The following is a 23445-nucleotide window of genomic DNA, read 5'->3' as shown; positions in this document are numbered from 1 at the left end:
TTTTTTGGAGACAGAGTCTCATTCTGTTACCCAGGCTGGAGTGTAGTGGCATGATTTCAGCTCACTGCAACCTCTACCCCCTGGGTTCAAGCGATTCTCCTGTCTCAATCTCCGGAGTAGCTGGAATTACAGGCATGTGCCAGCATGCCTGGCTAATTTTCGTATTTTTACTAGAGGTGGAGTTTCACCATGTTGGCCAGGCTGATCTGGAACTCCTGACCTAAAGTAATCCACCCACCTTGACCTCTCAAAGTGCTGGGATTACAGGCATGAGTCACTGTTCCCAGCCTAACGCCTGGGTAATGTTTTAAAATTTTTTGTAGAGATGGGGGTCTCCCTATGTTGCCCAGGCTGGTCTCAAATTCCTGGCCTCAAGCAATTTTCCTGCCTCTCCCTCTCAAAATGCTGGAATTACAGGCATGAGCCACCACACCTGGCTTCTCTCAGCACTTTCACCTGTAAACCTAAAACTGCATACTAAACCATTCTCCACCTGATGGCTTTTTTTTTACTGTCTGTGGGATCATACTTGACCGCCACATAGAAGACACTAGACCCAGCACTTTGGGATGCCGAGATGGGCAGATCATCTGAGGTCAGGAGTTCAACACCAGCCTGGCCAACATGGTGAAACCCCATCCCTACTAAAAATACAAAAATCAGCTGAGTGTGGTGGCACACGCCTGTAACCCCAGCTACTTGGGAGGCTAAGGCAGGAGAATCGCTTGAACCTGGGAGGCAGAGATTACAATGAGCCAAGATCCTCCAGCTACCTGGGAGGCTGAGGCAGGAAAATTGCTTGAACGTGGGAGGCGGAGGTTGCAGTGAGCTAAGAACACACCATTGCACTCCAGCCTGGGAGACAGAGCAAAACTCCATCTCAAAACAAAAAACAGAGGCCAGAAATAGCACAGAGTTAATGCCCCTAAATACAGCCCTGAAAATAGGTGGGATATGGTAAGCAAGTTCCCCAACCTCCTGTTCCTTGGGTGGGAAGACGCTAAGCTGTGTGTTCTGCTCTGGCTCCCTGAGTTCCTCCAAGAACCTGAACTCCAACTGCCCATGGGATAACCCCGCTGAAGCTCCTTTTAGTGGCTGCTTTCCCTTCCCTGTTTCACTTCCAAGTGTTCCCTGAAAATCTGTCCCAGATAAACCATTTGCACTTAAATTCGTGTCTCAGGGTTTGTTTATGGGAGAACCCAAACTAAGATGCCATGAAACTCCTGGGACACATGTTGCCTGAATCACTGAACATGCCAGGCATATGGAAGTAGGTTGCATGTGTCAGACCACTCTGATAACTCTAAGAGGCAGCTCCTATCATCCCCACTAGACAGAGATGGGAAGTACTGCTCAAGGTCAAGATCATAGAGCTAGAACTGGCAGGGCTGGCATTCAAAACTGGCCCTCTGACTCCACAGCCTGTCCCGCCTGCCTTGCTTCTGGGCTGGTCTGATGGCAGCTGGGGTTCTGTTTCCCTTACTCCTTTCACGGGCTTCCTAGCAGTGAAGACATGGTCCTTATGCTCTTGGGGTAGGGGTCTCCTTGGCCACAGCACAGGACTGGGCCCAAAGGATGCTGCTCAATAATCCCAAGAACGGAGGTCCATCTTAACTCTCCTGACTCTGGAGACAGAGAGAAAAGAATCCCAAGAGGAAGTAAACGGTTTGTTTCCCAGCAAGCATGTGCTGGGGCCTGTCTTCCATGCTGCGAATCAACACACAGCAGCCTGAATTCCCACTGCCCCAAGCTTTCCAGCTCCTGAGTGAGTTCCAGAGAAACCATATCGCGATGCTTTCCCAACTGGGATATGGTGTGGTGGTGGCAGGAAGAGGGGAAAAGAGGCGGGGTGGGGCTGCAGCAAAAGCGGGCAGAGTGGGTTCTGGGCGCAGCAGCGGGTGGAGAGGGGCGGGGCTGTGAGCGGAGAGGGGCAGGGCTGTGGGGCGGACAGAGAGGTGGAGCAGGGGGCCAGGATGTAAGTACCTCTTCAAACCGTTTCCTCCAAGCTCAACTTCGGAAACAGCCTCCTTGTCGTGGATCTTCTCGCTGTGTGTCTGTCAAGGAAGAGAGACAGGAAGTGTCAGTTCTGGCCACCAGAGCTCTAAGAACATGACACAGGAGACCAGCCTGGACCTCAACTCCTGAATCTCCTCATCTGGAGAGCAGGAATGCCGTCGTCAATGATCTAGCATGGTCAGTTTCTGGCTGCACTGCACCTAACACCTCCACCATATGTGATCCAGGCTGGGCCAGAGACGACTTAGAATTTAATCCAAAGGTGGTGACTGCAACAAAGCATCCAGTAGCTCACTGTTCAGTTGGTGGTGACAGCAGCAACCCAGCAGGTACTGTTCTGGGGTAGGCTTGTCTTCTCTGTCCTCACCCTCAGCCCCTCACTGAGCCCAGTACCTGGGTTTTCTTTTTCCTTTCCTTTTTTTTTTTTTTTTTGAGACAGAGCCTCTCTCCATCGCTCAGGCTGGAGAACAGTGGCACAATCTCAGCTTACTGCAACCTCCAACTCCCAGGTTCAAGTGATTTTCCTGCCTCAGCCTCCTGAGTACCTGGGATTACAGGCACCCACCACCACACCTAGCTAATTTTGGTATTTTTAGTAGAGACGGGGTTTCCCCATTTTGGCCAGGCTAGTCTCAAACTCCTGACCCCAAGTGATCTGCCCGCCTCAGCCTCCCGAGGTGCTGGGATTACGGTTGTAAACCACTGTGGCCAGCCTTCTTTGTTCTTTTCTCTTTTTTTCCCCGAGATGCAGTCTTGCTCTCTTGCCCAGGCTAGAGTGCACTGGCACGATCTCAGCTCACTGCAACCTCCGCCTCCTATGTTCAAGCAATTCTCCTGCCTCAGCCTCCCGAGTAGCTGGGATTACAGGCATGCTCCGCCACACCCAGCTAATTTTTGTATTTTTAGTAGAGACAGTGTTTCATCATGTTGGCCAGGCTCATCTCGAACTCCTGACCTCATGATTTGCAAACACCTCAGCCTCCTAAATTTCTGGGATTACAGGCATGAGCCACTGTGCCCAGCCTTCTTTTTTCTTTCAAAAAACAGTCTCACTATGTCACCCGGGCTAGAGTGCAGTGGCACGATCTTGGCTCACTGCAACCTCCACCTCCCAGGATCAAGTAATTCTCCTGCTTCAGCCTCTCTAGTATCTGGGATTAATGGTGCATGCCACCACGCTTGGCTGACTTTTGTGTTTTTTTAGTAGAGATGGGGTTTCACTGTGCTGGCCAGGCTGGTCTCAAACTCCTGACCTCAAGTTATCAGGCCACCTCAGCTTCCCAAAGTGCTAGGATTGCAGGCATGAGCAACCGCATCTGGCCTCGCACTGGTTTTCTCAACTACATCACCATTATTTGCTTTTGAGCCCCCAATAAAATCCTCTCCTATCTCAGCTCCCCAGAATAGGTATGTATTTGCAACCAAGTCTCCTGACTGATGGACCACTGCCTCAGGCTGTCGTAGGATGAAGTGGCGCAATGTGAAGGGCCTCTGCATTCACTGTTTGGTTATTCACCAGGTGCTATACGGACAGTGCACCTGCAGCTTATGGACAAACTTCAACCATGTGACCTTATTGGTCTCCACACCCAGGGATGAGTTAAGGCAGAACATGGGATTCTTATTTCCCAATGAGGCAACTGGGGCTCAGAGGGAGACTGACTTATGCAAGATCACACAGCTATTTCCAGGCCCTGCTTTCCATAGGGGCAAAAGTGAAACCAAGATGTGCCTGGAGTTTCTCCCTCGGAGTTGGCAGAGGCTCGATCCTCCTCAAGTTCCAAACCACAGGCAGGAACTATGAGATACAGACCCCAGGGCTGAGAAGCCCAAGGTGCAAGGGTGTGACCTGTGAGACAGGGTTAACAACTTCCTATCATGTCCCCCACAAGCAGGGACCTTTCCGGTGTAGCCAGGAGCCAAGAGAACATGGCAACAGCTGCCCTACTCACCTCCTTCCAGCTGTTGTCCTGCTTCTCCAGCTCTGAGTGCTTCAGGACCCAGGGGTCAGCAGCCTTCTGCAGCTGGGCAAGGGCAGAGAGGGTGGGTCGGTAATGGGCAAAGCTGGTAAGCAGGACCCCGCTCTGAGCAGGGCCACTCCCCAAATTCCACTCTGTAGCCCATGGAACCTACATCATGGACGAGGGGCCACCTTCTCAGTGGGTAGCAGCTCAGAGTGGCCCCTCCCACCCACGAGGTGGATTTGGAAAATGATAATAAAAGGAACTACTTGCAGACATCCTTCTAGATGTCATTATACCTAATATAGTAACAGCCATTACTGTGTGAATTCATGGTACAATTCACGGAACAGCTAGACTAGCTAAGCAGCAGCTATATCCCATCACAGTGGCAAATATAAGACCCAGACACCCCTGCTGCTCCGTCCACAGTGGTCACTCATGGATCCCGGCAGTCTTTCCTGGTGGGCCTTAAGATGGCCTCTGGTTCCCTCCCCTCTTGGAGTTCTATCACCTCCAGGTGGCCTGTGATGGAACCCATCTCCTATAAACACATTAGTTAATTTTTTTTTTTGAGACAGAGTAATCTTACTCTGTTGCCCAGACTGGAGTGCAGTGGTGCGATCTTGGCTCACTGCAACCTCTGCCTCCTGGGTTCAAGTGATTCTCCTGTCTCAGCCTCTCAAGTAGCTGGCACTACAAGCACACGCCACCATGCCTGGCTAATTTTTGTTTTAGTACAGACGAGGTTTCACCATGTTGGCCAGGCTGGTCTTAATCTCCTGACTCAGGTGATCCACCTGCCTTGGCCTCCTAAAGTACTGGGATTACAGGTGTGAGCCACTACGCCTGGCCACATTAATTTAATCCTCACAGAAACTGTGTATGGTAGGTGTTTCTACGGTTATTCCCATTTCACAGATGAGAGCATCAAGACTAAGAGGTCGGGCAGCTGAATGAATGAATGATCATAACAACAGTGTAGCACATCTCATTGTTGGCAGCTTCATCTGTGCCATGTGGCATACAACCTTCTCTGGAAGATTGCCTTGGACAACCAGAACCCAATCACTGTCAATGGTGGACAAAGCCAGGGGTCCAAAAGACAGGCCCAAGAGGCAGACCCCTTACCTTAAGATGGACCAACTGTGGGGTGATTTACTAGTTTACACCCTGGGCACGCCATGAGATAAGGCCAAGGGCAGACTTCATCTGCAGGCTTATCTTGCATGGTTTCTTCTCCTTCCCCATGCTGGCTCCATCTGTTAACAAATTGCTTGCACACAGGGTAACCAGCGCATCTTGGTTTGCCCAGGACTTTCTCAGTGTTTGCAATGAAAATCCCCCATCCTAGAACTCTCAGTTCTGAAAAAACTAGGAGGCTATGACTGAGACTATTCTAATTTTAAAAGTCAAAGTCCCGGGGATGCCCTCAGTCCCAGGTCAGCCAGCATGGGTTGGTCACCTCACTTGTACTTGAATCTATGTTTAGGGCTTTGCTTCTAGGAACCCAATATGAGACAAACAGTATTAAGGGCAACAATGAAAATAACACTAGGCCACGTGTGGCAGCTCACACCTGTAATCCCAGAACTTTGGGAGGCCAAGGTGGGAGGATCACTTGAGCCAGCAGTTTAAGACCAGCCTGGGCATCATGGTGAAACCCCATCTCTATAAAAAAAATACAGAAGTTAGCCAGGCGTGGTAGAGTGTGCCTGTCATCCCAGCTACATGGGAGGCTGAGGTGGGAGGATCACTTGAGCCTGGGAGGCGGAGGTTGCAGTGAGCTGAGATGGCACCACTGTGCTCCAGCCTGGGTGACTAAGCAAGACCTTGTCTCAAAATAAGAAAAGAAAGAAAGGAAGAAGAAAGGAAGAGAAAGGAAAGGAGGAAAGCAGGAAAGAAGGGAGGGAGGGAGAGAGGGAGGGAAGGAGGGAGGGAGGGAGGGAGGAAGGAAGGAAGGAAGGAAGGAAGGAAGGAGGGAGGGAGGGAGGGAAGGAAGAAAGAAAGGAAGGAAATAACACTAACATTAGTGAACAGCAATGACAGATGTAGACCACAGAATCAAACCAAACCCCAGACAGGAGTGAGCCTAGGAAGCATTTTGAATCTTGTGGCTATCTCACGTTATTTCCACAGCTGCCCTGTAAGATGGGAAGGTCAAGTATGGTCATCCTTATTTTACAAATGAGGCCCAGAGATCAGAGGTGACTTGACTGGGATTGTACCTGGTGGAGCCAGGTATAAGTACTGGGGACTCCTGGTCAGAAGCTCTTTTCCACCAGCCACTCTGCTGCTTTCATCAGGCTGGCTTAATAATCAGTCCAGTGTAAAGAAGAATGCTGCTTTGGGGGATCTGGTTTATTTTATTTAAAAAATTATTATTTTTTTTTGAGACAGAGTCTCTGTTGCCCAGGCTGGAGTGTAGTGGCGCAATCTTGGCTCACTGCAATCTCTGCCTCCCAGGTTCAAGCAATTCTCCTGCCTCAGCCTCCCAAGTAGCTGGGACCACAGGTGCGCGCCACCATGCTGGGCTAATTTTTCTATTTTTAGTAGAGGCAGGTTTTCACCATATTGACCCAGCTGGTCTTAAACTCCTAACCTCGTGATCTGCCCGCCTCGGCCTCCCAAAGTGCTGGGATTACAGGTGTAAGCTGCCGTGCCTGACTGGGGGATCTGGTTTAAAGTGCAGGAGGCAGAGGAATGTCAGAGACCTGGCTGGAGATAGAGGGCTGGCAAGTCCCTGATATGAAAACATCAGGACATGGAATCTGTGCCCTAATGAGCTGACAAGATCCACCTGTGGGTTGATATGTTCCCCCAGGAGTGACATAAAGCTTGTTTCATAATTTCAAAATCATTTTAGAAATATTTTGTTGCTAATAAGAAAGAATTCTTATTATTTTACAGACAGGAATTTGATTTGATGGTGCAAATAGACGCATGCATCTGACCTGCTTTCCATGGGTACCTGGTTGGTTCTGGGATATGTCAGTCATCTTGCCATCCTGCACTCCCCAAGCACAGGCTCCTAGCGGGTTTGAACCTCAAAGGACTGCTGTCCCTGCAGAAGAGTAGGCAGGGCCCAGAACCAGGAACTTTCCAGATTTGGGAGTTCTGCCAGATTCTGGTCCTATCCTTTACTCACTTTATGACTTTGGGTAAATCATTTTGCCTCATCTAAAAAAGGGGTTTAATGATAGTGATTCTGCGGCGCTGCTGAAGTACTGAAGATAACATTAGGAGGAGAAAATAGGTAAGATAAATCAGCTCATGAAAAATGCTCACCTTCAGTAGAAGTCAGAGAAATGCAAACTAAAGCAACGAGAGCATTTCACACCCTAACTTGGGCAGATGTTTCAAAGATTGGTAATCACAAGAACTGGCAAAGATAAAGCAAAAAGAGACTTCTTGTCCTTCTCACTGTGCGGCTGGTGGGAGTATACATGGGCATAGCTTTTCTAAAAGGCGGCTTGGCAGTTACCGTCAACTATAAATGCATATGCCCTTGAATTTAGCAATTTCACCTCTAAGAATCTATCCTACTGAAATATTCATGCATGTGCAGAAATATATGTGTGGAGATGTTCACTGAGGCACAACTTGAATTTTTTTTTTTCTTTTTTTAGATACGAAGTCTTGCTCTGTTGCCCAGGCTGGAGTGCAGTGGAACAGCTCACTGCAGCCTGTATCTCCTGAGCTCAAGCAATCCTCCCACCTCAGGCTCCCATGCAGCTGGGACTGTAGGCACACACTGCCACATCCAGCTTCAGGTACAACTTTTAATAATGAAAAACCGGAAACAATCTAGATTTCATCACTGTGGATAACAAATCATAGCATCTCCACACTAGGAACACCAGGCAGCAGTCACACTGAACGAGGAAGGCCTCTATTCCCTTTTGTGAACAGATCTTCATGAAAGAGGCAAAGTATAAATAACATCTACATTACAATTTGATTAATGATTCAAAAACAAAACAAACCCCTGTAAATATAAATTTAAATAGCAAGAAAGGCCCAGCTACTCGGGAGGCTGAGGTAGCAGGATGGCTTGAGACCAGGAGCTCAATCTCAGCCTGATCCATATAGTGAGACCTCATCTTAAAAAAAAAAATTAATTAAAAAAAATGACAAGAGGGCCAGGCACAGTGGCTCACATCTCTAATCCCAGCACTTTGGGAGGCCAAGGCGGGTAGATCACCAGGTCAAGAGATCGAGACCATCCTGGTCAACATGGTAAAACCCCGTCTCTACTAAAAATACAAAAAAGTAGCTGGGCATGGTGGCGCGTGCCTATAGTCCCAGCTACTTGGGAGGCTGAGGCAGGAGAATTGCTTGAACCCAGGAGGCGGAGGTTGCCATGAGCCAAGATTGTGCCATTGCACTCCAGCCTGGGTAACAAGAGCGAAAGTCCATCTCAAAAAAAAAAAAAAAAAAAAAAAAAAAAAAAAAAAAAAAAAAAAAGGGACATAAAAAAAAAAAAAAAAAAAAAAGACAAGAAAGGGATTGTGTTGAAATATGCCTTTGTAATATTAGACCTTATATAAAAATGAAGTCCTGATTTATGTAATTAAAATTAAAAGTAAGGCCAGACGCGGTGGCTCACACCTATAATCTCAGCATTTTGGGAAGCTGAGGTGGGAGGATCACCTGAGGCTAGGCGTTTGAGACCAGCCTGGCCAACACGGTGAGACCCTGTCTCTACTAAAAACACAAAAATTGGCCAGGTGTGGTCACACACACCTGTAATCCCAGCTACTCAGGAGGCTGAGGCACGTTAATCGCGTGAACCTGGGAGGCGGAGGCTGCAGTGAGCCAAGTGTGCACTGCACTCCAGCCTGGGTGACAGAGCGAGACTCTGTCTCAAATAAATAAGTAAATAAAAATAAAAGTGAAAGAAAGGGAAAAGTCAAAATAAAGAGTGCAGCAGAGCGGCATATGGTAGGTGTTGGCTGGCTGCATGAAGTGAACTATAATGGGGAGTGATGATCAGTGATTGCTTTTCCTGTCCTTCTTTTGATTGAAGGACTCACAATTTTCCCATGAGAACCACTCTTAGTTCCTCCCTCTTGGTTACTGGGTTTGGGTAGGCTCCAGGGTTGGGCACATGCCTCATATCTGGCCAATCCACTGTAATTGCTAAGCTCTAAGATATGAGCATGAAACTGACGGTTGCCATATTTGGGAACAGCTAGTTTAAGAGTAAAGCTGGCACAGAGGAAAGCAGGCCTGACAGACTAAGGCAGATAGAAAGATCTAGTTCCCACTGCACTCTCTAAGTGCCTGGATCCAGCTATACCTGAAGGAGATACTGCACCAGACCTCTCTGGACGAGCACCTAGATCCAGCTATAGCTGAAGGAGATCCTGCTTCTGAATCATTTCTGTAGCAACTCTCCCTTGTGGGTGGAAGCACCTGGCAGGTGCGAGCCTTACCTGGCTTAGGCGGTTCTGTAGCTCCTTCAACTGCTGCTCCACCTGCTGCTTCTCACCCTGCAGCCGCTCCACCAGCTGCAGCTTCTCCTGGCTCCAGTTCCGCTCACTGATCTGCAGCTGCCTCGTTAGCTCCATGACAGCGCTGTAGGACTCAGCCAGGAGGTGCTGCTGCTCCTCACGCTCCCTCTGTAGGGCTGCCTTCCAGTCGGGCCCTGCCCGCTCCCCGGCCCCCTTCCCTGCCTTCAGCTCCATCTGTGGGAAAGAAGCAGACTGGGCAGCTGACACCAGAGGCCACTCCTCTCGGCCCTCCTCTCTCCTTCCCTCCTGGGTGCGGGCAGAGGAAAAGGGGAGAGGTCCCCTCAGAAGAGCCCTCACCAGGGACTAACCCAGCATAGTCCTCCTTAGTTCTCACTCAGAACTAACCCCTAACCCCTCCACGCAATAAGGGTTTGAAGAGCTCTTTTGTTTTGTTTTGAGATGAAGTTTCGCTTTTGTTGCCCAGGCTGGAATGCAATGGCACGATCTCAGCTCACCGCAACCTCTGCCTCCTGGATTCAAGCAATTCTCCTGTCTCAGCCTCCCAAGTAGCTGGGATTACAGGCATGTGCCACCACACCCAGCTAATTTTTTGTATTTTTAGTAGAGATGGGGTTTCTCCATGTTGGTCAGGCTGGCCTTGAACTCCAAACCTCAGGTGATCCACCCATCTCAGCCTCCTAAAGTACTGGGATTACAGGCATGAGCCACCATGCCCAGCTGAAGAGCTCTTTCTATAAGCCAAGTTCTGTGCTGTGGGCTTTTCAGGGATGATGTCAGTATCTTCATGAAAACTCTGCAAGATTACTATCAGTATCCATATTTTACAGAGGAGGGAGAGGTTCAAAGGGGCTATTTGTTCACACAGCGACATCATGGACCGGCTCCTAGTCATTGCTTCTTATGATATCCCATCAACTCTTACCAGCAGTATGGGTTTGAGTTGATAGGGAACATGCTTTATATTCCCTCCTAGCAAGCTGGGGGCCTCGCCTTGCCTCCCACAGGCCTGCATGGGCACATGCACACAGTCACTAACACATATGCAGTGGTCACTCCAGCTAGATAGCTTTCTCAGCCCCTGACCTCAGGGTGGCAGGAAGGGGAATGTGCAACCTTTAGACTCAATGTCCCCTTTTATCCCCAGTGGGCTGGTCAGGTTCTTGGTGGGAGGAGCACCTGAAATGCCCAGGTCTATGGGGGCAGTGGGTGCAACAGACACCGTGGAACGCGCAGATGGAGGGAGCTGAGAGATCTGCAGAGAGGGTTAGGAGGGGAGAGCAGTGGCCCCAGGAAGTATCCAGGAGCCTGTGAGCAGTTGGAAGAAAGTGGAATTGGGGCCAGGTGCGGTGGCTCATGCCTGTACTCCCAGCACTTTGGGAGGGTGAGGCGGGCAGATCACTTAAGATCCGAAGTTCGAATTAGCCTGGCCAACATGGTGAAACCCCGTCTCTACTAAAAATACAAAAATTAGCTAGGCGTGGTGGCATGCCACCTGTGATTCCAGTTACTTTGGGGGCTGAGGCAGGAGAATCACTTGAACCCGGGAGGTGGAGGTTGCAGTCAGCCAAGATTGCACCTCTGCTCTCCAGCCTTTGAGAGTGAGACTCCATCTCAAAACACACACACACGGCCAGGCGCGGTGACTCAAGCCTGTAATCCCAGCACTTTGGGAGGCCGAGGCGGGTGGATCACGAGGTCAAGAGATCGAGACCATCCTGGTCAACATGGTGAAACCCCGTCTCTACTAAAAATACAAAAAATTAGCTGGGCATGGTGGTGCGTGCCTGTAATCCCAGCTACTCAGGAGGTTGAGGCAGGAGAATTGCCTGAACCCAGGAGGCGGAGGTTGCGGTGAGCCGAGATCGCGCCATTGCACTCCAGCCTGGGTAACAAGAGTGAAACTCCGTCTCAAAACACACACACACACACACACACACACACACACACACACGGAGGCAGAATTGGGGTCACAGGGAGCCAGGGGTTAGAGGTTTGGGGGAGCAAGGGTCAGTCCGCCACTTATTAGCTGGGTGACCTTTGGAGAGAAATTTAACTCCTCTGTGCCAGTTTTGTCATCTGTCCAGCAGAGACCATTGGAGTGTCTGCCTCCCAGGGGCTGGTGATGCCCGGGAAGGCAGCTTGCAGTAGGGGCAAGCTGGATGGAAGAAGCTGGAGCCCGAGCTGTGGGGTCAGCTCATCCTCTCCGAGTGGGAGGAAGCCCACTCTCTCACTTTTCAGGCCAAAGGAGAGCAGCAAGTAGCCCTCAAGCACACAACAGACACCAAACTCCCAGGGCTCCTGGTTAAGGCTCCTTTGGGCATGCTGGGGAGTTGGGAGGGGAGGGCCCCAGTTTGAGTGGAGAGAGTAAAACAGAGCCAGGCAGTGGGGGCTAAGGGAGTGCTTATGAGGAAAGGAAGGAGCAGATGAGTACAGCCGGCAGTGAGGATGCACGCTGGCCTCACCTGTGAGTCCATGGTGCAACAGAGGCGCCTGTGATGCTCCCGTGCCTCTCTGTCAATCGCCCACCTTCCTTCCCTGCCCCATTCCCCACTGTTTCTGATACTCTTGCTGTGTGACTTTAGGAAAGTCTCTTGCCCTCTCTGGCAAGCAAAGGGGTTCTTATTCCTCTAGGAGCATGGCCTTGGCATCCTTCTCCCAGATCCGACAACTAAAGGCCTGGCTGAGGGCAAGGGGAGAGGCCTCTGACAGGTGGGGGGGGCTCACCTGGGTGGTATGGCCCTTGAGCTCTGCCCGCTCTGTCTCCCAGGTAGCCTTGGCCTTGGCAAACTGTTGCTGAAGCTCCGTCAGACCACGGCGTTCATCCCGGAGCAGCCAGCACAGCTCCTTCAGCGTCACCTTCATGTCGGCCAGTGTCTTGATGTACTCATTGGGCTGCAGGCAGGAGGCAAAGCCTGAGTCAGGAGCCTCCGGGGGTAGGGGGGGAACCTGGGCTCAGAAAACTCACCTAGAAGTCCAGCTCCGACTCTACGAGGCCTCGGGCAAGTCACACGACCTCTCTAGGTCATCTCACCCATCAAATAGGAAGGACAAGCCCAGCCCTGCTACCTCCTAGGCTGACATGAGTCCCAAATCTGACACTAACAAAATCCTGCAGTTACAGTAATCATTCAGCTCAGCCTAACTGGGCTGAATCATCTGGCTGCTTCTTCAGGGCTCAGCAGGGTCTGAGCTTTGGGTCTTTCTCCTCACTCAGGATCTGCCTCTCTGATCCACTGCAGGCCACACGTGGGGTCTAATGCACAGAGACCCTCAGTTTGCCTGACTCCATCCCAAATCTTCTCTCCTGGGCCCGTGCCCTCATTTCCCATCCCTACCCCAGCTCACCGTGTGTGTCCCTGGGATCCTGACCCCACTGCTCTCTCTGACTTATGGCTTGATTTGAGAGTTCCTGACCCTAGACCAGAAGGCCCTAGCCTGATGTCCTTGCCCTCACCATACTCAATACCAAGCCATACTCAATACTGGAATACCTTACCACATCTCTGCACACATAGTTCTCTTGGTCCAGAATAGTCTTTCCCCCATTCTCTATTAGGTAAACTCTTATACAACCTTCAAAACCCATCAACCATGACCCCTTCTCTGTGATACTGTCCCTTATACTCCAAAGAGAATTAATTGCTGTCTTGCTTATGATCCCACAGTGGACTCTGTCACTGCCCTGGGAAGGCCAGGCAATAACCCTCTGCAGCTCCAGTGTCCAGGGATGCAGTCAGAGAAAGCCACAGGAATTGATCACTGAGCAGACCAAAGGAATGAATGGACACAACAGGACAGGGAAGGTGATGGGGGCGCACCGTGTTCTGGGTCCAGCTGTCCCCGATGCAGGCCTTGTTATCAGAATGCTGAGCGTTTATCTCCTCTTCCTCCATCAGCAGGTACAGCTCCTTCATGCTGTTCACCTATTTGTTAAAAACCATGCTTAACAGCGGGTGGGAAGTTTTCCTAAGTTTTAATTTCAACCTTGGGCACCATGTAGGTCAAGGAGCATGGCTGGACAGTCAGGCCCTCCTAGCCTCCCATGACACCTACTCTGCCCCAAAGACCAGGAAGCAGCCCTGACAGTCACTCTGAAAGAACCATGTTGACAGGCTGGGCCAAGGCAGGCACTGTGGGTGAAATGAAAAGGCCACAAGCACTCCCATGACGCTACATAAGGGCGACCAAAGGTTTGCGTGGACAGAAGGGACCTTGCTGGGTGGGGGTTGGATTTATTGCTGATGGATTCTGGGCAGGAGTCCAGAGCCAGCCAAGGAGATCAGGGACCTAGTGCAGGATGGAAATGAAGCAAAAGGAAGCGAGCCACCTTCGGTGCTCAAGCAATCCTCCTGCCTTAGCCTCCCCAGATGCTGGGATTCTAGATGCAAGCTACTGTGCCCAGCATGATTGCACTGATATTTTATTAACCATGCCTATTTTGGTAAATGTATATATTTCTTAACTATAGGCATATATGTTACGTAATTTTTTTTTGTCTCTTTTTTTTTAAAGACAGAGTTTTACTGTGTCACTAGGCTGGAGTACAAAGGCATGATCTTGGCTCACTGCAACCTCTGCCTCCCGGGTTCAAGTGATTCTCCTGCCTCAGGCTCCCGAGTAGCTGGGACTACTGGTGCACATCACCACTGCCAGCTAATTTTTGTATTTTTAGTAGAGACAGGGTTTCACCATGTTGGCCAGGCTGGTCTCGAACTCCTTACCTCAAGAGATCTGCCCACCTTAGCCTCCCAAAGTGCTGAGATTACAGGTGTAAGCCACCGCACCTGGCCTATTTTCTATGTTTACACCCTATTTTCTTTTTTCCTAAAGTAAGTTTTTCTCATTTACTCTAGGATATGGAAATGGCTAGAAAGGTTTTCACCAAATGTGGAGGGTTTGTCTGAGACAAACTGACTTAAAACATAGACTATGTGGCCTGCAGGTCACTCGCTTAAGCTGAGCTTCATCCAGAGGCCTGTGAGGCTTCCAAACAGCTGGGAGGGCTCCTGTTTCCAAACATCACAGAAGAGACACCTTCAGACAGGAGGCCCGAGGCAGATGCTCCCAGGGGCAGCCCTGCTGGGTCCTTGAGCTTCCTCTCCCATGGGTGCCTTTGTGTCAGGTACTGCAGGGCCAGGGAAGCAGGGCGTGGGCCCATGGAATGGTGATAAAGACTCTCCCATGAGGCCCTGGGGAGGAGCTGGTGACCTGCAAGAATGAGCCCCACTGAGATGGGGTGATGCAGGGTCTCACTACACACTCAGGTCTGTCATGCCTGGCCCCTGGGGCATCTGGGCTCCTCTGGGGTACCCCTGATGGCATATGTGGCAACTTGAGGCATGCCAGTGGTCCCTACTGCCTCTGGAAAGGGGCCTCCAGAGAACAGCTTGGACCACAGGAAGGCCAAGCCTGGGCTACACTCGAGGCACCTGAACCCAGAAGGACAAGGCCAAAGTGAGCAATGCCAACTAAGATGAGTGTGACCAAGGTCTGACATCCTTACAAGTCCCCTTCTCCACCCCGCTGCTGTGCTGATGACAGGAGGCAAGGGCTCTGAGCAGCAAAGGGTCCTTCCTGCACAGACTGGGGCATGAATGGGCCAGGTGGGTCCCTTCCAAGCTTCACACATTCTCAAAGCTCCACCCCACGTTTCCTGCCACATCCTAAAACTACTGTACTATCACCAGTGTTTTAAAGCCAGCCTACTGCCTTTAGTTAAATAAACATATCTTTCAGCCTGGCATGGTGGCTCATGCCTGTAAACCCAGCACTTTGGAAGGCCGAGGCGGGCAGATCACTTGAAGTCAGGAATTCAAGACCAGCCTGGCCAACGTGGAGAAACCCTGCCTCTACTAAAAATACAAAAATTAGCTGGGCATGGCAGCATGTGCCTGTAATCTCAACTACTCAGGAGGCTGAGGCAAAAGAATTGCTTGAATCCTGGAGGCAGAGGTTTCAGTGAGCTGAGATAGTGCCACTGCACTCCGGCCTGGGCAACAGAGTGAGAATTCTGTCTCAAAAAAAAAAAAAAAAAATCTAGGTAGGGGCACATGGGAGCCTCTCAGGGCACTAAATATAAGCGTATACTTGTACCTGACACTACTGCAACAAAACTGGATTACGACATTCACCTCGATACCATGGCCTCCAAGGACTGTGTTAAAGACCTGCCAGCCCCGAGGATCCTTTCTTCTGTTGGGGCCAGGACCAAGCTTGTCATCTTCCTCATGGTATCCCCAGCAAGCACCCTCTAATGCCCAGTAAAGACCAACGAATGCAGGGAAGGAAGCCTGCAAGCTGATGGCAAGTATGTGAGCCTAGGAGCTGTGTCAATACCAGCTGAGTGTCCCTTCCTTGTCCCTCTCTCCACAGCCCCCTCCCAGTCCCAGGCCCAATCTTACCTCGAGGAAGTCATCCCCCTCACTGGGCAAAACCTTGCCCTGCCGCCAGCGCTTGAGGAACCACCTGAGCTTCATGAAGAGCAGCAGGAAGTTGTGCTTGAACTGCTGGGACTCCTGCACCAGCATGTTCTTCTCCTGGCTCCAGAATTTCTGCTCCAGCCTCCGCTGGAGGCTCAGACTCTGCAGCTCAAACTCCCGCCTCAGGAGCGCCCTCTGCTGGTCCTCCTTCAGCTGCGGGGGACAAGAGCTTGAGCAACCCCAGGACCCTGCCCTCTCCCCCGCCCCATTTCCAGGCCCCTGAACAGGGGCAGGGAGGAGAGCCTGTGGGTGATTCCTGCCAGGGATGCCACCACGTGTGGTGCAATCTATTCAGATGAGCACTGCCCTTTGCTACTGGAGCCACAGTGACACATCAGTGAAGGAGCTGGGATTTGACTCTGGCTCTGACTAAAAAAACCATGACATCATATACTGAGCACCTCCTGGGCACCAAATGTCTCACATGAACTTTCATGTTCAATGAGGAACTGGTGAGGGTGAACTTTGATAGCAGGGATGGGTGACACATAGAGAGCAGAAGGTGTGCCAGGGTTGAGGACAACTGATGACTATGCGCCACCCTAGGAAGCAATGCAGTGTCATGCTAACAAAGGGACCTGGATTAGAGGCCCAGCCCCGCTGAGCTCTGGGTGTGCAACCCTGGACAGAGCACTCCGGCTCTGTGGGCATCAGTTTCCTCATCCATAAAATGGTGATAAGGGAGGGCACGAGGATTAAAGGACATAACGGGTGGAAAGTGCATTGTACTGGCCAGCATACAGTAAGGGCTTAACAAATGTTGTTCCAGAACTATTATCTGGATTAGGAGCCAGGTCTGATGAGGGCACCATTTCATAAATGGGAGACTGAGGTCCTGGGAGAAAACAGGACTGGCCCCAGGTCCCACGGGCAGCCAGTGATAGCCCTGTCACACAGCTAATTTACAATTGCAAGTACAGTAACATCCCAGCAGGGCACAGGGGCTGAACTCAGGTTTCCCCTGACATTCTTTTTTTGTTTGTTTGTTTTGAGATCACTCTCTTGCCCAGGCTGGAGTGCGGTGGTGTGATCTTGGCTCACTGCAACCACTGCCTCCCAGGTTCAATCGATTTTCCTGCCTCAGCCTCCCGAGTAGCTGGGATTACAGGCATGCACCATCATACCTGGCTAATTTTTGTATTTTTAGTAGAGATGGGGTTTCACCATGTTGGCTATGCTGGTTTCAAACTCCTGGCCTCAAGTGATCCACCTGCCTTGGCCTCCCAAAGTGTTGGGATTATAGGTGTGAGCCACTGCGCCCAGCCTTGCCTGACATTCTTGATTTTGGAGGGCCCACAGATGCTCAAGGCCTCTGCCTCCAGCTCAGAGAGGCTGTAGGGATAGGTGCCTGGAAAGCGCTGGGCACCACGCACCTGGACCATTTTCTGGTTGAAACTGTCGGCCTCCTCCTTTCGTAGCTGCCGCTCCTGGGAGAGCTGTTCTTGCAAACCCCGGAGGCTGTCGTGGGCCTCAGCCAGCACCAGCTGCAGCTCCTTGATCTGCAGTGCAGACAAGGACACAGATAATGAGGAGGGAGAGAGAGGAAGAAGTGGATAGAAATTGTGATCTGAGGATGACAGTGGTAGGGGAACAATGGGAAGTTGGACCCAAGCTGTCCAAGTACAAATCAGGCACAATGACTATCCCCACCTCAGAGGGTCATCATGCAATTAAATGAAACAGTACATATCAAATCCAGCTTTCGTTACCATTAGAAGTTGATCTTTTCTCTTTGAAATTTATCTTAATAATATACTGGGAAAACTGAGTTACTAAGTTTGATTCACAAAGATGTTCATTGTTTCGTTGTTTATAATTGCAACATTTAGGAAACAACTTAGATACTAAATGGTGGGAATTAAAAGATGTTTAATGGATCTATACATATGTAACAATCCATTCAGTGGTACCCTTAAGGAGGATGTCCTTTATTGTATGTATGTTATTGTACTTCAACAGAAGGTTAAAAAACAAAACCAAAAAAGCTATAGACCTCCACAGAAAAATATGTAAAGAACATGGACACACACACTAAATGTAAACAGTGGGAACTATGTGAAGATGTTCAGACCTCCGATCTTGACTTCCTTCCTTCCCTCCTTCCTTCCTTCCCTCCTTCCCTCTTTCTTTCCTTCCTTCCTTCCTTCCCTCTCTCCCCTTCCTTCCTTCCTTCCCTCCTTCCCTCTTTCCTTCCTTCCTTCCCTCCCTCCCTCCCTCTCCTTCCTTCCTTCCTCTCTCTTTCCTTTCTTTCTTTTCTCTTTTTTTCCTTCCTTCCCCCCTCCCCCTCCCCCCCCTTTCTTTCTTTCTTTCTTTCTTTCCTTCTTTCTTTCGCAACAGAGTTTCGCTCTTGTTGACCAGACTGAAACAATGGTGCAATCTTGGCTCACTGCAACCTCTGCCTCCCAGGTTCAAGCGATTCTCCTGACTCAGCCTCCCAAGTAGATGAGATTACAGGAGTGCACCACCACACATGGCTAATTTTTTGTTCTTTTAGTAGAGACAGGGGTTTCACCATGTTTTTGGCCAGGTGGTCTCGAACTCCTGACATCAGTTGATCCACCTGCCCTGGCCTCCCAAAGTGCTAGGTTTACAGGCGTGAGCCACTGTGCCCAGCCAACTTCATTCTTTATATCTTTATGCAATGCTGCTTAGGGGTTTTGTTATAGTTATTTATTGTTTACAAAAACTATAGGATCTATTTAAAAAGGTAATAAAACTATAGTTTTTGGTGAAATTGTGTTTAAAAATATTTGTAGCTAAGCAGGCAAAACCGATCTATTCTGTTAGAAGTCGATGGTTACTACAAGAGAGTATAGGAAATTCTGGGGCAGGTCATGCTGTGTTATTGATCTGAGTGTTGACGACATAGTAGCATTTAGTTTGTAAGAAGTAACTGAGCTGCCAACTTACAAGATAAGCACTTTTCTCTACGTGTATTATACCTCAATATATTTTTTTTTTTTTTAGATGGAGTCCTGGTCTGTCACCCAGGCTGGAGTGCAGTGGTATAATCTCAGCTCACTGCAACCTCTGCCTCAGGTTCAAGCGATTCTCCTGTCTCAGCCTCCCGAGTAGCTGGGACTACAGGTACGTACTACCATGCATGGGTAATTTTTGTAATTTTAGTAGAGACGGGGTTTCACCATGTTGGCGAGGCTGATATCAAACTCCTGACCTCAGGTGATCTGCCTGTCTCGGCCTCCCAAAGTGCTGGGATTACAGGCGTGAGCCACCGCACCCGGCCAAAATTTTTAAAAGTACTTCTAGTAACAGAGGAACATGTACACTGTCACATTACACAAGGGAAAAAAAGGAAAATGTCACTCCCAACTTGTTTTTTTTTTTTTCTTTTTCTGAGACAAGATCTCATTCTGTCACCCAGGTGGAGCGATGATGGCTCACTACAGCCTCGACCTCCCAGGCTCAAGCAATCTTCCCACCTCAGCCTCCTGAGTAGCTGGGACTACAGGTGTGCACCACCACACCCAGCTAATTTTTATATACTTTTTGTAGAGATGGGGTTTTACCATGTTTCCCAGGCTCGTCTCAAACTCCTAGGCTCAAGCAATCTGCCCACCTCTGCCTTTCAAAGTGCTGAAATTACAGGTGTGAGTCACCATGACTGGCCGCAGAACTCCTATATAAAAGCTTCGTAGGTATGCCAAATGTCCCTCTGTGAAAGTAAACATTCATTATATGGTCAGTAATATGATGATTTGGCAGTGCAGCATAGTGACCTGAGGTATATCTTCTCTATCTGCTTTGCACCAAACATTTTTGCACAGCTACATACTGTCTGCTGCCTCTGGTATCCTCTTTGAACTCAGTGTTCAACAGTGTTGGGCAACTGTCATTGCTCAATAGAGTGGCTGAATGAAACAAATAATTGAATGTGTATAGGAAATTATTTTCTCTACAGGTAAGCCTATAGAATAGGCCTATTTCCTGGCTGGGCGTGGTGGCTCATGCCTCTCATCCCAGCACTTTGGGAGGCTGAGGTGGGAGGATCACTTGAGCCTAGGAGTTTGAGACCAGCCTGGGCAACATGGCAAAACCTGGTCTCTACTAAAAGAACAAATATTAGCTGGAAATGGTGGCGTACGTCTATAGTCCCACCTAATCAGGAGGGCTAAGGCATGAGATTCGCTTGAACTTAGGAGGTAGAGGTTACAGTAAGCCAAGATTGCACCACTGCACACTGCACTCCAGACTGGGCAACACAGCAAGACTCAGTCTTAAAAAAAAAAAAAAAATAGGCCTATTTCCTTTTCTTAGAAAATGAGAACTAAGTTATCTCAGTTTTTTCTCTTTTTGCCATGGCTTCTAGGAAGCTCGCTTACAGAGTCTGATCCATCAGCTTCAAGCGAGCTTCTCCTTCCTACATAGTCATGGGCTGGCCTTCCTGGAACCACTGAGTTATCTTCTTCCAAGGGATGCTCAGAAATGTGCTCAGGCTGGAGAATATACAGGACTCTGCATGGTTCAGGGTTTCAGGGATACCCCACCCACTCTGTAGGAAGCTTTTCCTGCTTCAGGCTCATTATGAAAAACAAGGAGAAGCTCATTAGGCTTAGAAGGGCTCAGAACTACCCAGAATTCCCCAAGGATCAAAGAATCCTAGCAATTCAATAGCTACCATTCACTCTAACTCTCCCATGTTACAGATGGGGAAGCTGTGGCCAGAAGGTGGAAAGCTGTCGAAGGTCTTACAGCAACACTGGTAGAACTGAGACTTGAACTCAGGTCCCCTGAGTCCCAGAGATGTGTCACTATCATCATAATAATTATCATCCTCCTCATCCTCTTCCCCACCCAATGTGGACCAGGCCCTAAGCTATGGCTTTTTGTGTATTTAATCCTTTCAACAACCCTACAATGCACCTTCATTTTACAGGTAAGAAAACTGAGAATCAGAGAGGTAAAATGACTTCTCCAAGATCTCACAGCCAGTATAGAGTGGATCCACAATTGAAACCCAAACTGCTCAACTACTTCCTGCTACATAAATGAGTAGTTCCACTAAGTGATATAAATTGTCAAATTCTCAGTAGAATTTAGTACAGGTGGGAAAAAAGCAATTTATATAGATGAGTTTAAAAGTTTTTAGATCTTAAAAAAAAAGTTTTTGGATCAGGCCATGAGAATGTCCCAAACTTCCTTATTTCCTGTCTTGCCCTGACTGCCAGGAAGCTTGAAACCAAATGGAATGGCCAAAACTCATATCCTCACCAGCTAAGTGACATATGGATCACTCTGCTTTTGAGAAGTCTCAGTAACTCTCCTCCTACCCAATCCCCTGCTTGCTCAGGTCTAGACCCACCTCAGAGGCATAGGAATCATTGTCTTCCGCTCGGTAAGGCCTGAAGCTCCGGCTGGGGTCGGGCTTAGAGTCCAAGTCACCAGCGCGGAAGGCCTCTCGGATCCTGGGCTCCCATTCCGGCAGATCCCTGAAGTCAGGTGGCTGCATCCAGAGGCACAGGCAGAACAAACCAAAGATCACCATGGGGAGGGGCCCAAGGGGTGCCAGATACACCCACCCCAGGCCTCTGGGCTCCATGAGAGGCTTGAACCACCCACCTGAGGGCTGGGACCCTGGCAGATTCACCTCTGTAGCTCAGACCCAGCCCTGGCTGCAGGCACTGCTGTCATTCAATGAATGAATGTTGAAAGGATGAATGAGCAGGTAAGTGGGGAGTGATTTGGTGAATGTGTGTCTTGTGCACAAACCTCTGAGTCAGCCCCAACTGTCCTATCACATGTGTGACCTCTGTTCATTCCTCTTTCAAGAAGAACCAAGAGGGAGATAACACAGAGCAGTCTATGGGCACAGTGGCACGTGCCTGCATGCCTATAATTCCATCTACAATTTGAGGCTGCAGCGAGCTATGATCATGCCACTGCACTCCAGCCTGGGCAACAGAGCAAGACTGTTTCTTTAAAAAAAAAATTTTATCCTCAAGGAGAGCAGCAAAAGAAAGAAACAAATAAACAAAAAGAAAAAAAAAATTTTTTTAAAGGCTGGGCACAGTGGCTCATGCCTGTAATCCCAGCATTTGGGGAGGCCGAGGCAGGTGGATCACAAGGTCAAGAGATCAGACCATCTTGGCCAACATAGTGAAACCCCGTCTCTATAAAAAACACAAAAAATAGCTGGGTGTGGTGGTGTGCGCATGTAGTCCCAGCTACTTGGGAGATTGAGGCAGAAGAATCGCTTGAACCCAGGAGGCGGAGGCTGCAGTGAGTCAAGAGTGTGCCACTGCACTGCAGCATAATGACAGAGACTCTGTCTCAAAAAAAATAAATAAATGTTTTTAAAAAAGGCAGTCTGCTTGCCTAAAAAAGCAAGATGAAGCCAGATCAACAGGGCATGAGTTAAAGAAATTATGGCACATATCCACTGTACAGTTGTTAAAAAGAAAGTGCTAAAATCTCTCTCTTTCCCTGGAAATGAAAAACTCCCTGCCATTGCTCTGAGGATGAAGATCAAACCTCCCCCATGCTCAGTGCAGGGCAGCTTCACGGTATCTCTTCACTCAGTTTCCTGGACACACCACGCTCCTTCTGCCTCTGATCTGAGCTGTGCCTTTGCACAGGCTCTTTCCTCTGCAGAAAACACTGTTCCCCCAGCCATCCATCCCTCTGACCTCTGGTCAGATCAGAGGCCTTCCCTCAGCATAGGGTCTAGGTCAAGTTCCTTGTTCATAAAACCATGCACCTTTCCTTTAGATTCCTCTCTCAGTTTATAACTGCACATTCGCTGGCATGATATTTTGGGTGACTCTGCCCCACTAGATAATAAGGGCCGTGAGAGGGGGAATCATATCTGGTTTTGCTTGTTATGACACCTTCAGAAGTGAGCACAAAAAGTGTGTGAACAACAAACAAGGCATCATAATGAACAAACTGATACACTGTGTTAAAAATAAGTTGTATAGTAACAGTAGATATAAAATAATATGTGTGGAAAAACAAATATATGATAGTATATGTAGAGAAGGATTTACAAGGGCAAGCTGCAAGGATGAAATATTCTAGATCTACCCCATTAGACACACACAAATACTGAACATTTAAAATGTGACTATTAGGCTGGGCACAGAGGCTCACACCTATAGTCCTAACACTTTGGGAGGCTGAGGCCGGTGGATCACTTGAGTTCAGGAGTTCAAGACCAGCCTAGGCAACATGGCAAGATCCCATCTCTACAAAAGAAATTTAAAAATTATGGCCAGGTACGGTGGCTCATGCCTGTAATCCCAGAATTTGGGAGGCAAAGGTGGTTGGATCATTTGAGGTCAGGAGTTCGAGACCAGCCTGGCTAACATGGTGAAACCCCATCTCTACTAAAAATACCAAAAGTTAGCTGGGCATGGTGCAACGGGCCTGTAATCCTAGCTACTTGGGAGGCTGAGGCAGGAGGCCTGCTTGAACCCAGGAGGCAGAGATGGCAGTGGGCCAAGATTGCACCACTGCACTCCAGCCTCGGTGACAGAGCGAGACTCTGTCTCAAAA

At 49.2% G+C, this 23445-nt stretch overlaps 1 protein-coding gene across 2 annotated transcripts in view; it reads right to left on the bottom strand.

Moving 5' to 3' along the window:
• The window catches only part of SOGA1 (suppressor of glucose, autophagy associated 1), a 91037-nt gene that overhangs the window by 13347 nt on the left and 54245 nt on the right, over positions 1–23445 (bottom strand). For both annotated transcript variants that reach the window (XM_017512448.2, XM_017512457.2), the window contains 8 exons: positions 21254–21400; positions 17307–17432; positions 15856–16086; positions 13273–13377; positions 12179–12346; positions 9416–9667; positions 3969–4040; positions 1984–2054 (listed from right to left, as the gene is read on the bottom strand). In XM_017512448.2, coding sequence (XP_017367937.1) covers positions 1984–2054; positions 3969–4040; positions 9416–9667; positions 12179–12346; positions 13273–13377; positions 15856–16086; positions 17307–17432; positions 21254–21400 — 1172 coding nt within the window. The remainder of the gene's footprint in view (positions 1–1983; positions 2055–3968; positions 4041–9415; positions 9668–12178; positions 12347–13272; positions 13378–15855; positions 16087–17306; positions 17433–21253; positions 21401–23445) is intronic.

The sequence above is a fragment of the Cebus imitator genome, unplaced genomic scaffold (assembly GCF_001604975.1).
Source record: "Cebus imitator isolate Cc_AM_T3 unplaced genomic scaffold, Cebus_imitator-1.0 Scaffold18, whole genome shotgun sequence".
NCBI lineage: Eukaryota > Metazoa > Chordata > Mammalia > Primates > Cebidae > Cebus > Cebus imitator.
This window is presented reverse-complemented; position numbering and strand designations above follow the sequence as displayed.